We start from the raw sequence: 15,738 nt of genomic DNA, 5'->3' as shown, positions 1-15,738 counted from the left end.
AGATTATATGAAGAACTAATACCATTATGTAGGAGTGAGGCCATACTTGATGTACTACAGCCAGTTCTGGTTGCCACAATACAAAAAAGATGCTGACATTCTAGACCAGGGGTGGGCAATTAGAATTTGGGATGGTTTTAGAGGGCTGGATTAATATAATTAACTCAGTTCTACCCAATACTGTAAATTATTGGGTAGAACTGAGTTAATTATATATTATATTATATTATATATAATTATATTATAATTATAAATTAATTGCCCACCCCTTTTCTTTCTTCCTTCCTTGCTCCCTCCATTTCTCCATCCTTCCTTCTCCAGATGGAGAGAAGCTTCTGTCTCTCTGATTTTCTCTGCCTTTTATTTCTGCTTTTGGGCTGTTCCTTACTTCTCTTTCAAAATATTCCTTTCATCTGCCTCTCTTCAACTGACCTACATTGCCAGTTGAGAAAACATAGTGGAAGCTTTGGCTGAAAGTAGCTTTGGATTTCTCTTCTTCCTCCTCCTTCTCCTCCCTTTCCCCCCCTAAGAGGTGGGGTGGGGGGTTTGCTTTAAATTTCTTGGAAAGGCCAATGAAACCAATGAACTATTAAAAAATGAGCATTTATTGGACTTTTGCAAAAGGACATGGAAAGAGAATTCCTCCTTCCTTCCTCCCTCCCTCCCTCCATTTCTCCTTCCTTCCTTCCCTCCATTTCTCCTTCCTCCCTCTAGTTCTCCTTCCTTCCTTCCTTCCAACCTCCGCGGGCCGGTCACAGACAGCGAGAGGGCCACACCCGGCCCGTGGGCCACCCTTTGCCCAGGTCTGTTCTAGACAGAGTACAGAGAAAAACAACAAAGATAAGAGTTCTAGAGACTAATGCATTAAGGCAGGGGTCCCAATCCCTGGTCTGCGGACACACGGTGGACCGTGGCATGCTAGAAACTGGGTAATACAAACAAGAGAAGCCCCATCTGCAGGATGCAGGCCGCATATGAAACTACACACCCTCTGGTCTGCAGAAAAACCTCTCTCCATGGAACCAGTCCCTGATGCCCAAAAGGTTGGGAGCTGCTGCGTTAAGAGAACTAGATATATCTGCTTTATTGAAGAGTTGTCTTCCAGTTATCACAAAGAAGAGGGAATCAACATTCTCTAAAGCATTTGAGGGCAGGACAAGAAATAATGGGTGGAAGATCATTAAAGAAAATTCCAATTTAGAACTAAGGATAATTTTTTTAGTACTTTAGTTATTGATCTGCAACCTTTTATAGAATTCTGCCAATAATCTATATTTTATATTCATGATCTAATAATCCAGAAATGCCATCAGATATAATTTCTGTTGTTCATCAAGAATATAGAATAATATCTAAGTATCATTAATAGGTTGGATCAGAATCAAACAATTGAAATGAATCCAAAATCCCGCTTTATGAATGGCTTGTTGAATTGTATGATTGTTTTTTAATAAGGGTTTCTTAATGTGTTCTGTTTTTAATATTGGATTTGTAGACTGTACTGTTTTTTGGAAGCCGTTCCGAGTCCTCAGAGAGGGGCGGCATACAAATCTAATAAATAAATAAAAATAAATAAATAAAATACTGCTGAACAAATAAATAGCTTAGGATTCATTCTGTTCTGAAATGAAAGATAAAGAGAATACGTGGAAAGCTATTAAAAAGTATATTATACACAAAGTATAGCATTCCAAAACAATTTTCTGAGTTCTTATCCAAATAGTTCACTTATCTGGGTTTATGCCATTCCAATCACTCCTCTTTATGAGTAATTTACATACCCCTCATTCATAAATAAGATTAAACCAATCAAATAGCAAAAGCATAAAAGTAACTTTATTTACCAAGAAACATTCCAATAACACCCCCATCCCCAACAAGATATCAAAACATATCAAAACTGCACAGTGACTTGATAAGATCAACCCTGTTGATTTCAGTATACTCACTTGTGGCGGAACCTAGTATATTTTTTGAAGATTTTTCTTCTCTCATATCATAGTCCAAAGGATAATCTGTTCAAAAATGAATAAAAATTATATTTGGTCAATACAGTAATTCCTTTTTAACATCAGATCTGTTTGCTTAGATGAATGGAGTAGAGTACGAACTATTATATCATATTATTTAAAATATCCTTAATATTAAATATACAATATTTTTTATTTTATTTTTATTTTATTATATTATTACAATTGGAGGGGATATTGCAGGTCATCTAGTCCAACCCCCTGCTGGTGCAGAAGACCCTACATCACACTAGTCCAATAGCAGCCCAGTCTTTTCTTGAAAGTCTCTAGTGTTGGAGCATTCAACACAGCTGCAGGCAAGCCATTCCACTAGTTGATCACTCTCACCATCAGAAAATTCCTCCTTATTTCCAAGTTGAATCTCTCTTTGGACAGCTTCCAACCATTGCTCCTTGTCTGGCTCTCTGGTGCTTTGGAAAATAATGTGACTCCCCTCCTCCCTGTGGCAGCCTCTCAAGTATTTGAACACTGCTATCATGTCCCCCCTTGTCCTCCTCTTTGCTAGATTATCCATGCCCACTTCGTGCAACCTTTCTTCGTATATTTTAGTTTCTAGTCCCTTTACCATTCTGGTTGCTCTCTTCTGCACTATTCCTAGAGTATCAGTCTCTTTTGTAGTGTGGTAACCAAAACTGTATTCAGTACTCTAGGTGTGGTCTAACTAGGGTATTATAGAATAGTATTAACACTTCCCTTGTCTTGGAGTGTATTCCTCCATTTATGCAGCTCAGGATTGTGTTCGCTTTTTTAGCTGCCACTACACATTTTTGACTCATGTTTAGTTTATTGTCCACTAAGACTCCAAGATTTCTCTCATATCCACTGCTATTGAGAGTGTTTTCACCCAGTTTGTATGTATGTTTTGGGTTTTTCTTACCTAGGTGTAGGATCTTACTTTTCTCTGCATTGAACTTCATTTTGATTGTTTGGACCCATTGCGCTAGTCTGTCTAAATCCCTCTGTATCTTGGGCCTATCCTTTGGGGCGCTGGGCGCTCCTGCCAGCTTGGTGTGCCATCTGCCCTTCTACTTCCTCATCTAGGTCATTGATGAATATGATAAAAAGTACTGGGCCTAGGACTGATCCTTGTGGTACCTCACTACTGACTTCTTTCCATGCGGACATGGACCCATTTAGGACTACCTGTTGGGTGCAGTTGATCAGCCAGTTGCCAATCCACCTGGTAGTGTTGCTGTCTATCCCAATATAATACTGTCAATACAATACAGTGGTACCTCGTCTTACGAACTTAATTCCTTCTGTGACAAGGTTTTTAAAAAGAAAAGTTCGTAAGATGAAACAATGTTTCCCATAGGAATCAATGTAAAAGGGAATACAGTGGTCCCTCGACTTGCGCGTTCTCGATTAGCGCGAAACGCTGCAACGTGGTTTTTCAAAAAATATTATTTAAAAAAATAAAATATTAAAAAATAAATTTTTTTTTATAAAATATTAAAAAATAAAAAAAATTTTATTCTGTTCCCTGAATGGAGACCGCCGGCCGCTCAATCGGGCCGGCAGGGAACAGAATGGCGCCTTCCGCGGCGGGGCTGGTAAGGGGGGGAGCCGAGCCCAGCCCCGTGGCATTCGCTTTCCTCCCACCCGCAGCCGAGACTGATTGTGGGTTCCTTCGCAACCTCGGAGAGCTTCCTGGTTTTCGTGAGCTTTCATGCCCCGGAAGCTCTCCGAGGTTGCGAAGGAACCCACAATCAGTCTCGGCTGCGGGTGGGAGGAAGGCGAATCCCCCGTGGGCTCCGTTACATCTTCCGCTGCCAGCCAGGCCATGCTGGCGGCAGCGGAACAATCGCTGGCTGTCAACTTTTCTTTTTAAAACTGGGCAGGAGCTGACTTGCCTCCCCAGTGCTAAAAAGAAAAGTTGACAGCCAGCGCCACGCCTGGCTCGACTTCCCTGGCTGCTTGGCCGGGGAGGCTCGGCCGAAAGCGGCTGGAGCGGCAGAGCCGAGCACGCCTTCCGCCCGGGAAGTCCTGCCCCTTCATCCCCACCCCTCGCCCCTGTGGTCGGCGGGGATGAAAGGGCAGGACTCCCTGGGTGGAAGGCGTGCTCGGCTCTGCCGCTCCAGCCGCTTTCGGCCGAGCCTCCCCGGCCAAGCAGCCAGGGAAGTCGAGCCAGGCGTGGCGGCGGCAGCGCTGCTTCTCCGGTCGCCCGGTCCTCTCCTGCCTCCTGCGCCGATGTTCCCCGCTGCGACGGAAGGCAGTCGCTTGGCTAGGGAGGCTCGGCCGAAAGCGGCTGGAGCGGCAGAGCCGAGCACGCCTTCCACCCAGGGAGTCCTGCCCTTTCATCCCCGCCGACCACAGGGGCGAGGGGTGGGGATGAAGGGGCAGGACTTCCCGGGCGGAAGGCGTGCTCGGCTCTGCCGCTCCAGCCGCTTTCGGCCGAGCCTCCCTAGCCAAGCGACTGCCTTCCGTCGCAGCGGGGAACATCGGCGCAGGAGGCAGGAGAGGACCGGGCGACCGGAGAAGCAGCGCTGCCGCCGCCACGCCTGGCTCGACTTCCCTGGCTGCTTGGCCGGGGAGGCTCGGCCGAAAGCGGCTGGAGCGGCAGAGCCGAGCATGCCTTCCGCCCGGGAAGTCCTGCCCCTTCATCCCCACCCCTCGCCCCTGTGGCCGGCTCATCCAGGGGGGCGTGTGTGGACTGGCAAGCGGCAAGCGGGAAGACCAAGGGAAGGTTCCTTCAGCCGCCCAACACCTGATCCGCTCCGCAGCGCGGCAGCAGCGAGGAGCCGAAGATGGGGTTTCCCCTTTGCCTTTACCCCATCTTCGGCTCCTCGCTGCTTCCGTGCTGCGGAGCAGATCAGCTGTTGGGCGGCTGAAGGAATCTTCCCTTGGTCTTCCCCGCCGCCCACACGCAAACTCCACCATCTGCGCATGTGCGGCCATGAAAAAAATGGCGCACATGCGCAGATGGTAGTTTTACTTCCGCATCCAATATAACGCGGAAATCGGTTAGCGCGGGAGGTCTTGGAACGTAACCCCCGCGCTAACCGAGAGATCACTGTAATGCGTGCAAGCCCATTAGAAAAATCCAAAATCTTAAGTCTTAAAAAAAAAAGGGGCGGGGGGGATGAAGTGGAGGCGAACAGAGTGGGGACAGAGGCGAGCCGAGGAAGCGGCGGGCGAGACCATCACGCTACCAAAATGTGTCTGTGAGAGCCCCAGTCATCCATCGCCCTCCACCCCCTCCTGCCAGAAGCCCGCGAGGGGTCAAAGCCGGGTGTGGGGAAGGGCGGAAGTTTTGGCTTCTGGATGCACAGGAAAGCCCGGAGCCACCACCTTCACGCCCGCCCACCTTGCTGGTGGCCCCCCCTCGCCAAAGGCGCCCATCCCACCCACTCCAAGAGCTGCTCAGACAGAGAAACGAGACTTCTCCGGCGGTCGTTGGGAGCTCCAGCGGGAGGAACAGTAGCCTGGCCAGGCAGAGCTGCACCACTGCAGCGCGTACAAGAATTCGGGACCAACTCCTCTTCCTTTGGGCGGCCGAAGAAGGCTCGCCTCTCTCGCTCGCTCACTTGCTCTCCTGCCGGCTGCAAAGACAGGGAGGCATGGCGTCAGGACTTTCTCCTTGCTGAGGTCCTGGGCATCATCCGTGGCGTCAAACCCTCCCAGGAGCGTCCCTTGGGGTTGTATAAGAAGGGGGAGAGATGGGGTCACTCCCTGCTTTGCTCCTCCACCTTTGCAGAAAGTTTCTGGCGCTCCGGGCTGAAGGGCAGGGAGGCTAGTGGGGTAAAGAGAAGAAGTGGGGAGAACAAGCGCAGAGCTCTGCCATTGTGGTGATGGCAGTGGGGCACCCAAGTCCCTCAGCAGGCAGGAAAGGGCCGCCCAAGAGCCTCCGAAGCTAGCGGAGTCGGGCTAAATTGCCGTATCTTAAAAGACGCTTTCCTGCTTTCAGGCTGTGGAAATTCAGGGGAAAACTGCAAGATTTTGGGGGGGGTTGCTGTTTCTTTTTTCACCAGCTTGTTCTTAACTTTGAAAGCGGGAAAGGGGATCGGGCTCCTTGGAAGGTGCGGTGGCAGGAATCCTCCTTGAGCAAACCCACACCTGGAGTTGGTGCACCAGCGGGAAAAAGCAGGGCATCCAGTGGAAAGCTTGAGCTCAGCTGCCTGGCTCAACCTCGCATTCACTGCCCGAGAATGAAAACAGCTGTGTTGAGGCTGCTGGAGATCCAAGCCAGGAGCCAAAGCACACTTAAACAGATGGGAAAAAATCAGCCAAGGTTGGGGGGGGGGGAGGTAGCTTTAAAAGGAGACAAAGCTAAGCAGTCCTTATATATAACCACCCAGGACAAATGGCTCTTCCTAATTCTTTTGTGAGAATTAGGAGTGAGGTGGGGTATGTTCTGGTTTTTGGTAGAAATTTAGCAATTACAAATACAGTGGTACCTCATGATACGAACCCCTCATCATACGAACTTTTCGAGATACGAACCCAGGGTTCGGAATTTTTTTGCCTCTTCTTACGAACTTTTTTCACCTTACGAACCTGCCACCGGCCGCTGGGATGCCCCACCTCCAGACTTGAGGCCCTCCCGTTTTTTCCCACCCTGTCCTGCACCTTCCTCCCCTCTTGATCTCCATGGGTTCCTCCCGTTTTTCCCACCCTGTCCTGCACCTTTCTCCCCTCTTGATCTCCATGGGTCCCTCCCGTTTTTTCCCACCCTGTCCTGCACCTTTCTCCCCTCTTGATCTCCATGGGTCCCTCCCGTTTTTTCCCACCCTGTCCTGCACCTTTCTCCCCTCTTGATGGAGGGGAGATCAAGAGGGGAGAAAGGTGCAGGACAGGGTGGGGAAAAAACGGGAGGGACTCATGGAGATCAAGCGAGGCTCTTTTCGCCTTGCTTCATTGGGACTGCCACCTCTTGCCACCTCTCGCTGTCCCTCCCCCCACTCCGTTCGCATCAGCTTCGTCTGCCGGCAGCTTTTTTTTTTTTTTAAAGCCTTAATGTTTTGGATTTTCCTAATCGGCTTGCACGCATTATTGGCTTTTCCATTGATTCCTATGGGAAACATTGTTTCATCTTACGAACTTTTCACCTTACGAACCTCGTCCTGGAACCAATTAAGTTCGTAAGACGAGGTATTACTGTAACTCTTTTATTTATTTATTTATTATAATACAAAGATTAAAAAGAGCAGGCATATAGTGTTGTACAGAGGGTAGAGAAATCACAGACAGCAATAACCAAGCACAGCTACTCAACGCCTACTTTGCATCAGTCTTCACACAAAAGGACCGTTATACTTACCTGAACGGTCTTCTCGATGCACTGCAAGGAGAGTCCAGGATGGGTTATTCTCAGCCTGATTGGCTGGGACTGAGTTTAATTTAAATATTTAATTATTAGTCAGGCACCGCCCCCCTTAGCCCTCCAGTCTAATAAGCACGAAGGAGCAGTAATGTCAAATTAAGGTTTATTAAACTTGGATCAACTCTCAAAAAAAAAAAAAAAACTAACCAAAACCACAACAATAATTGACCCTGGTCCCAACAACTGGGAGGGTCTGGACTCTCCTTGCAGTGCATCGAGAAGACCGTTCAGGTAAGTATAACGGTCCTTCTCCAATGCACTTGCAAGGAGAGTCCAGGATGGGATATACCCAAGTTAAATCAGAGGGAGGGAGAAGGTTGGACCAGGGGTTCTGAAAAGGAACACACACCCTGCAACACCCTCCTTCCAAAGGCCGCCTCCGAGGAGGCAAAGGAGTCTATCCTATAATGTCTTATAAAGGTGGACGGAGCTGCCCACGTGGCCGCTCGACAAATGTCCTCGAGTGAAGCCTGTGTCCTCCAGGCCGATGACGTGGCCGCACTCCTGGTGGAGTGAGCAGTTATCCCCTGTGGTGCTGTAGTGTTCTTGGCGGAGTAGGCCTCTGAGATACAATCCCGCAACCACCTGCTGATGGTTTGAGGGGACACCTTCCTACCCATCGTTCTGGTGGAGAAAGAGACAAAGAGACCTTCGGAGGATCTGAACTCCTGAGTTCGACGTACATAGATTTTTAAAGCTCGTCTAACGTCCAGTTTGTGCCACCTCAGCTCTGATGGGTGGCTGCCGTGGGTGCAGAAGTCCGGCACCACGATGTCTTGTGACCTATGAAAGTAAGTGTTCACCTTTGGGACAAAGGCTGGGTCTAGTCGAAGCACCACCCTGTCTGGATAGAACCGACAAAGGTCCTGTCTGATGGATAGTGCTGAAATCTCTGAGACCCTCCTGGCTGATGTAATAGCCACCAGGAAGGCAGTCTTAATGGAGAGGAACCTCAGGGAGATATGTCGTAAAGGTTCGAACGGTGGACCTGTCAAGGCATGAAGGACCAGTGAGAGGTCCCAAGAAGGAAATCTATGCACCGCTGAAGGCTTTAGATTGGTCGCTCCGTGTAGAAAATCCCTGATCCATGGATGCTTCGAGAGGGAACGGCATTGACTCCCCACGAGGACTGTTGACAGGGCAGCAACGTGGCGACGAAGAGTATTTGGGGCAAGGCCCCGGTCCAGGCCCGCTTGTAAGAAGGAGAGCACCATCAAGGGAGATGCTCCCTGCGGATCCACCTGCCTCTGTTTGCAGAAATCGGAGAACGCCGCCCAAGTATTCTGGTACAACCTCCTGGTAGAAGGTCTGCGGGCTGCCTGCATAGTGTCTATGACTGCCTCCGGCACGAGCTGGGCCCTCAGATGTTCCCGCTCAAGTGCCAGACGGTCAGCTGCCACCAGTGAGGCTCCGGATGACTCATTGCCCCCTGTGTGAGGAGTACACGATGATCCGGAATTCTCCAGTAGGCCGAGATCGATAGTTGCATCAAGTCTGCGAACCAGATGCGCCTCGGCCAGTAAGGGGCTAGAAGGAGAACCTCCGCTCGCTCCTCCAGTAGCTTTCGAATGACTCTCGGTATCAGAGGAATTGGCGGGAAGGCATAAAGTAGACCCGCCGGCCACCTCTGGTGTAAAGCATTCACTCCCTCGGCTCCGGGTGAGGGGAAGCGGGAGAAAAAACGGGGGAGTTGGGTGTTGTGGACAGTCGCGAAGAGGTCTAGTATAGGTTCGCCGAACCTGCTGACCAGCTCCTGGAAGATCCTGGGGTCGAGGTGCCACTCCCCGGGGTCCAAAGTCTCCCGACTCAACCAGTCCGCGTAAACATTGTCGACCCCCGAGATGTGTTCCGCTGAAATAGAGGCCAAATTGGCCTCCGCCCACTGTATCAGGGACTCCGACTCCTTCATTAGGCGACGAGATCGAGTGCCACCCTGCCTGTTGATATGTGCCCTGGTAGAGACATTGTCCGTGAGGACCAGGACGTGACGCCCTCGCACCATGGGGGCGAAACTCCGGAGGGCCAGTGAGACCGCCTTCAGCTCCAGGAAGTTGATGTTGGTGTCCTGTAAGTCCCGACTGTCCCATAAGCCCTGGGCCAACTGGGAGGCAAGGTGGGCCCCCCATCCCAGCAAACTGGCATCGGTTGTCAGTATGATATGTCGTTTTGTCAGATATGAGGATCCCTTGTCCAACGCCGGAGAAGTCCACCAGCTTAGCGAGCTGCGAACCCCTTGCGGAAGGAAAATCCTCCTGTGTAGGTGGCTTGACTTTGTCCTTTGGAAAGGAAGCAGGAACCACTGCAACGGTCTTAAGTGGTGTCTGGCCCACGGGACTACCTCTATACAGGAGACCAGGGTCCCCAAAATCTTTGACAGGAAGGAAAGTCTCGGGAACCTCTGGCCTTTCAGATCTCTCAAGAGTCTCCTGATGGAGGACCGCCGCTCCGGAGAGAGGGAGACCATACCCTGAGTGGTATCGATGATGGTCCCCAGGTGAGGTAGCCTCCTCGTGGGCGTCAAGTGGCTCTTGTCCCAATTTACTGTGAAGCCATGGCGTTCGAGAGTGCTGATGGTCAATTGCAGATCCCGAAACGTCTGGTCTCTTGTCTTTGCCAGTATGACAATGTCGTCTAGGTACGCCATGAGGCGTACCGACTTCTGTCGTAGGGAAGAAGTGAGAACGTCCAAGAGTTTTGTAAAGGTTCTGGGAGCGGATGAAAGCCCAAAGGGCATTGATCTGTATTGAAGGTGGATTCCACTCAGACAGAACCGTAGAAACCTCCTGTGTGGAGGGAAGATGGGGACGTGCAAGTAAGCCTCTTTGAGGTCTATTGACGTTAAGAAGTCCATGTGACGGATAGACGCGAGGATGGTTCTCAGCGAGTGCATTTTGAAACGTCTGTACCTTACGTAGATGTTCAGTTGACGCAAGTTCAGAATCAGTCTGACCCCTCCCGAGGTTTTGGGGACGAGGAAAACCGGAGAGTAAAACCCCGTACCTCGTTCTCCTATTGGAACCTCTTCTATGGCTCCTATCTCCAGGAGATGAGAGACTTCTTGATGAAGCAGCTTCCTCCTTTGTACATCCCGGGGGAGTTGACAGGTGACAAAACGTCGGGGAGGAAGGTGAAGGAATTCGATCCTCAGACCTTCTGCCACAGTGGTCGCCGCCCAGGCGTCCGAGGACAAACCGGCCCATGCTTCCGCGAAGTGAACCAGCCTGCCCCCTAATGGAAAGGGGGTGAGGGAGTCATTTATTCTTCCTGAAGCCCCGTCCAGCTCCTCTGAAGGGTCTGCGTCCCTGATAGGGCCTGCCGCGGTCCTGAGTGGTAGACCTATCTGACCGATAAGACCCTTGGTTGAAGGAGCCCTGGAAGTAAGGCCTCGATGACTGGGCTGTGCTCGAGGAGGGCTCCGAGCGAAAGGGCTGGCGCCTTTGGTATGGAGTGAAGCGTCTCTCCGGTTTCTTTGACCTTGGCATGACTTTCTTTTTGTCCTTATCTTCGACTAACACGTCGTCAAGGACCTCTCCAAAGAGCTTGCCACCCTTAAACGGTGCTGAGGCCAAGCTCCATTTGGACTTGACGTCCGCTTGCCAGCTGCGCAGCCATATGAGCCGGCGGGAGGACACTGACGAAGCCATGGCCCTGGCCGTGAACTTGGATGCATTAGCCGTCGCATCTGCCGAGAATTCGGTGGCCGCAAGGATTTTATTTAGATCCTGGCGAAGGCGTCCGTCTTCAGGATCCACCCTTGACTGGAGCTCCTTAATCCAAAGGAGAGTAGCCCGGTTAAAAAAGGAGGCCGCAGAGGAGGCCCGAATGGCCCAGGCCGCCATCTGGTGGGTCTTGCGCACAAGATTTTCGGCTCTTTTGTCCTCAGCCCGTAGACCCTCCTGAGACTCGGAGGGAACCAGGGCATTGGAAACTAAGCTGGTGACTGGCTTGTCCACCACCGGGAACGTTAGCAAGTCCTCCATTTGCTGGTCAAATGAGTACAATTTGCGGTCGAGATTGGACGGGCCCTGTGCCGCTGCCGGGGTCTCCCAAGGTCTCTGGACCGTTTCCAAGAACAGATGCGAAGAAGGAATGTCCACTGTCTCTTGGCTTGGTAGAACGAAAAGTCCAGCCTTAGGTTGGGATGAGGCGGAGGCATCTGGTTGTCCGCCCTCGCCAGCCTGTTCGATGGTGAGCTTGGCCTTATTGAGGAGGACCCTAAACAGGGATGATTTGAAGAGACCTTGGAAGGCGGGTTGCTCCGGGGGGTGTTCATCCCCCGACAGGTCATCCTCTCGATCGCTAAAGTCACCGTGAATGGAATCCTCCTCCTCCATAGACTCAGCCATAGAGTAAGAGGCTGGGGCAGTCCAAGGGTCCCTGGATCTCGATGGGGGAGGACCCGCCAGAGCCTGTGTTTGATATGCTCCTGTTTCCACTCCCTGGGAAAAAACATTGGCGATGAGATCCTGCAGGGCCTGTGGCATGCTCTGCCAAGAGTCTTGAGCGGTGCGCAAACCCGCTGCTGTCGGGGTGAAGGTAGAAGACTGCGCTGACGCATGGTGAGAAGGGGCACCTGATTGAGGTAGAAAGGTGCCCGGCCACATGGGGGTTTGCCTTCCCCAGGTGTGAGCCTCCGAAGGGTTTGGTTGTGTAGGCCTCTCTGGAGACCAGTCCCTTTCAGAAGCCGAGCCTGCTACCCCTGCTGGAATCACGGGGGAGGCTGGCGGAGGCGTGGGGCCAAAGGCTCTAAAAGGTATTGAGGCTTGCTTTTGTGAGGCCTCCAGTTGCCTCTCCAGGGCTTTTATTCGTTTCTCTGCTTCTCTGAGAGAAGAGCCCTGAGAAGTTTTTGTCTTTTGGGCTTTTTCTTTAGGGGTGTTGGGCCTAGCAATGGTGATGGCCTCCTCCCCTGTTTGGGCTGGTTGTTCTGCCATAACCTTCCCCTTATACACACTCACGGTCAGGAGAAAGAATTGAACACGAGCCAGCCAGAAGCCTTATTATTTTACTTGAAGCAATGGCGATGCACAAATAACGGAGCTAAGACTCCATTGCGCATGCGTGATAACAGGCCAGAAAGAAAAAAATTCCCCAAGGGAGAGTTCTCCACTGGGCTAGCCCGGTCCCTGCTCCTATTGGCTAAAAAGCCTGCCTGGCGACGTTGCCATGGCAACCCCTTGTCGGCTTGAGCAGAGCGGTAGCTCCGAGTGAAAAGCAGGGTGGAGGCTAACAAACCAGCAGGGGGCGGGCGGGGACTCCTCCTCCGCCCTAACTTGCTGTCGGAGGGCTGGCCCTCCGTTGCCTTGACGACCGCCGCTGCGGTCTCCTCTGGCAAATAATAAAGCCTCAGAATCGGGCGGGAACTCTTCTCTCCGTTCCCGCCCTTATACTGCCCCCCCCCAAGATGGCGACGCTCCGTGCCTGCTTAATGAGCTGAGGGAATCCTCGGCAGGGCTCGATTCGAGCGGTAAGAGGCGTGTGGGGGGGGGGTTTCCTGTCGGGGCTTCTGGGGGCTGTCTTCTGGCTTCCAATCCCGATCTTCAAGCGGCATATTCGCCATGGGGAGCAGGCCCCCCATAGCGGCAGCCGACCGCCTTCCACCGGGTGCTACCACGGAGGTAAGCGACCCGGGCGCTCCTCTGGGACCTTTCAACAGACCCAGTTGTCTGATGAGAGGAGCTGCAGCCTAGGGGGGTTAAACCCACTGGAAGTCTTAACCCCCGCTGCTAACTTGAAGCCGCCCCCTGTGCCTGAAAGAAAGAAAAAACAAGAATACATTATTAAAAACAATACTAACAATTTATGCAATAAATTAACCCTATTAAATTACGTTTAATAGGAGAACTACAACTCAAAGTCCCATTACTGCGACTGAGTTTTTTAGACTGGAGGGCTAAGGGGGGCGGTGCCTGACTAATAATTAAATATTTAAATTAAACTCAGTCCCAGCCAATCAGGCTGAGAATAACCCATCCTGGACTCTCCTTGCAAGTGCATTGGAGAAGGGAACCTCCCTCCAACCAATCTGCAATTTAACTGCAACAAACTGCCCCAGAACCGAACTCAACATAGACAAAAGCACAGTGAGGGACTACCTGAGGGAACTCAACGAATACAAATCACCAGGGCCAGACGGACTTCACCCCAAAGTCCTAAAAGAATTGGCAGACACCATAGCGGAACCACTCCTCCTCATCTACCAAATATCCTGGATCACTGGAGACCTACCGGAAGACTGGAAGCGAGCTGACATAGTCCCCATCCACAAAAAAGGCAAAAAGACCGACCCAGGTAACTACAGACCAATCAGTCTGACCTCTATACCTGGAAAAATACTGGAGAAAATAATCAAAAAACAACTTACCCACTTCCTAGAAACAAACAAGATCATATCCAATAGCCAGCACGGATTCATCAGAAACAAATCATGCCAAACCAATCTCATATCATTTTTCAACACCATAACCAAGTCAGTTGACCAACGCAACTCAGTGGACCGCATATACTTGGACTTCAGTAAGGCTTTCGATAAAGTCGACCACAATCTCCTAATCCACAAACTAGGAAAAAATGGAGTAGATTACTACACATGTAGATGGATAAACAGTTGGCTGACCAACCGCACCCAACGAGTTGTCCTCAACGGCACCAAATCCACATGGAAAAAAGTAGACAGTGGAGTACCACAGGGCTCTGTCCTGGGTCCTGTACTCTTTAACATCTTCATCAACGACCTGGACGAGGGAATAAAAGGGGAACTAATAAAATTTGCAGATGACACCAAGCTGGCGGGGGTAGCCAACACCCTTGAGGACAGGCTCAGAGTACAAGAAGACCTAGACAGACTATCACAGTGGGCCCATACCAACAAAATGAGGTTCAACACCGACAAATGCAGAGTCCTCCACCTTGGCAAAAAGAACCCTAGACATGCATACAGCCTGGGAGATACCCCACTCAGCAGTAGTGACTGCGAAAGAGATCTTGGAGTCTTGGTGGACAATCAACTAAACATGAGTCAGCAATGTGCAGCAGCAGCCAAAAAAGCCAACTCAATCCTAAGCTGCATCAACAGAGGAATACGCTCCAAGACCAGGGAAGTACTAATACCACTCTACTATGCCCTGGTCAGACCCCACCTGGAGTACTGCATCCAATTCTGGTCACCTCACTACAAAAAAGACATCGAAACTCTGGAGAAGGTGCAAAAAAGAGCAACCAAAATGATTAGGGGACTCGAAACCAAGACTTACGAAGAGAGATTGAGAGAACTGGGCATGGACAGCCTAGAAAAAAGAAGGTCTAGAGGGGACATGATAGCAGTTTACAGATACTTGAGGGGTTGCCACGGTGAGGAGGGTGTCTCTTTATTCCCCAGGGCACCAGAGGGCCGGACGAGGAACAATGGTTGGAAGCTGACCAAGGAGAGATTCAACTTGGAAATAAGGAAGAACTTCCTGACGGTCAGAGCGATCAACCAATGGAACTGCCTGCCAGGGGAGGTGGTGAACTCCCCAACTCTGGACACCTTCAAGAGGAGATTGGACTTCCATTTGGCTGGGGTGCTGTAGGGTTTCCTGCTCAGGCAGGGGGTTGGACTCGATGACCTAACGGTCCCTTTCAACTCTATTAATAAATAAATAAATAAATAAATAAAATAAAGTATCATTCCACAATATAATTGTTATTTGTATAGTTGTTGTAGTTAGATTCTAAAATATACTATACAGAGCTGCCCCTAATTCCCCCTCCCTCCCCGTTGAACTGTTAGCCACATAGTTCTTTTTTTTAAAAATATCAATATACAGCTTATGGCATCAGCAGTTATCAAACATTTGTTCTATCATTCAATCTAAAGTCAGATTGATTTGATCTTAATTTTGTTTCTCGGATTGATTTTAAGAACATCTAGTTTATTTACTACCATTATTTTTTCTTATCTCGACCCAGTCATAAAATTTTCTTCCAAATTTCATAGTATTTTGATTCTTCTTTATTTTTAAGTTTTTGGGTTAATCTGTCCATTTCTGCACAGTCATATATTTTTTTCATCATTTCTCTTTCTGATGGTGTTTCTTCTTTTTTCCAATGTTGCACTATTGTAATTCTAATTGCAGTAATAATGTGTTGTATTAAATAATAGTAGTCTTTTTAAAGTTTTTGATTTATTATGCCTAGGAGAAAGGTCTCTGGTTTTAATATCAGTTTAATTGTAGTAATTTCGAAGATCCACATTTTAACCTTTTTCCATATCTTTTTTATTTGGGGGCATGTCCACCATAGATGAAAAAAGTTCCCATTTTTATTTTTACACCTCCAAAAATTTGGTTTCAGGTTTGGATATATTTCGGCTAGTCAAGCTGGTGCTAGGTGCCATCTATAGCACAT

The 15,738-nt window shown here is 49.8% G+C and overlaps 1 protein-coding gene across 4 annotated transcripts in view; it reads right to left on the bottom strand.

Annotated features, from left to right (window-relative positions):
• Positions 1-15,738, bottom strand: part of SUCO (SUN domain containing ossification factor) — a 279,446-nt gene that overhangs the window by 43,803 nt on the left and 219,905 nt on the right. For all 4 annotated transcript variants that reach the window (XM_070746846.1, XM_070746847.1, XM_070746848.1 and 1 more), the window contains one exon: positions 1,950-2,015. In XM_070746846.1, coding sequence (XP_070602947.1) covers positions 1,950-2,015 — 66 coding nt within the window. The remainder of the gene's footprint in view (positions 1-1,949; positions 2,016-15,738) is intronic.

Source organism: Erythrolamprus reginae, chromosome 3 (assembly GCF_031021105.1).
Source record: "Erythrolamprus reginae isolate rEryReg1 chromosome 3, rEryReg1.hap1, whole genome shotgun sequence".
NCBI classification, from domain to species: domain Eukaryota; kingdom Metazoa; phylum Chordata; class Lepidosauria; order Squamata; family Dipsadidae; genus Erythrolamprus; species Erythrolamprus reginae.
Note: the sequence above shows the minus strand (reverse complement) of the source record. Positions and strands in the feature narration are given on the sequence as shown.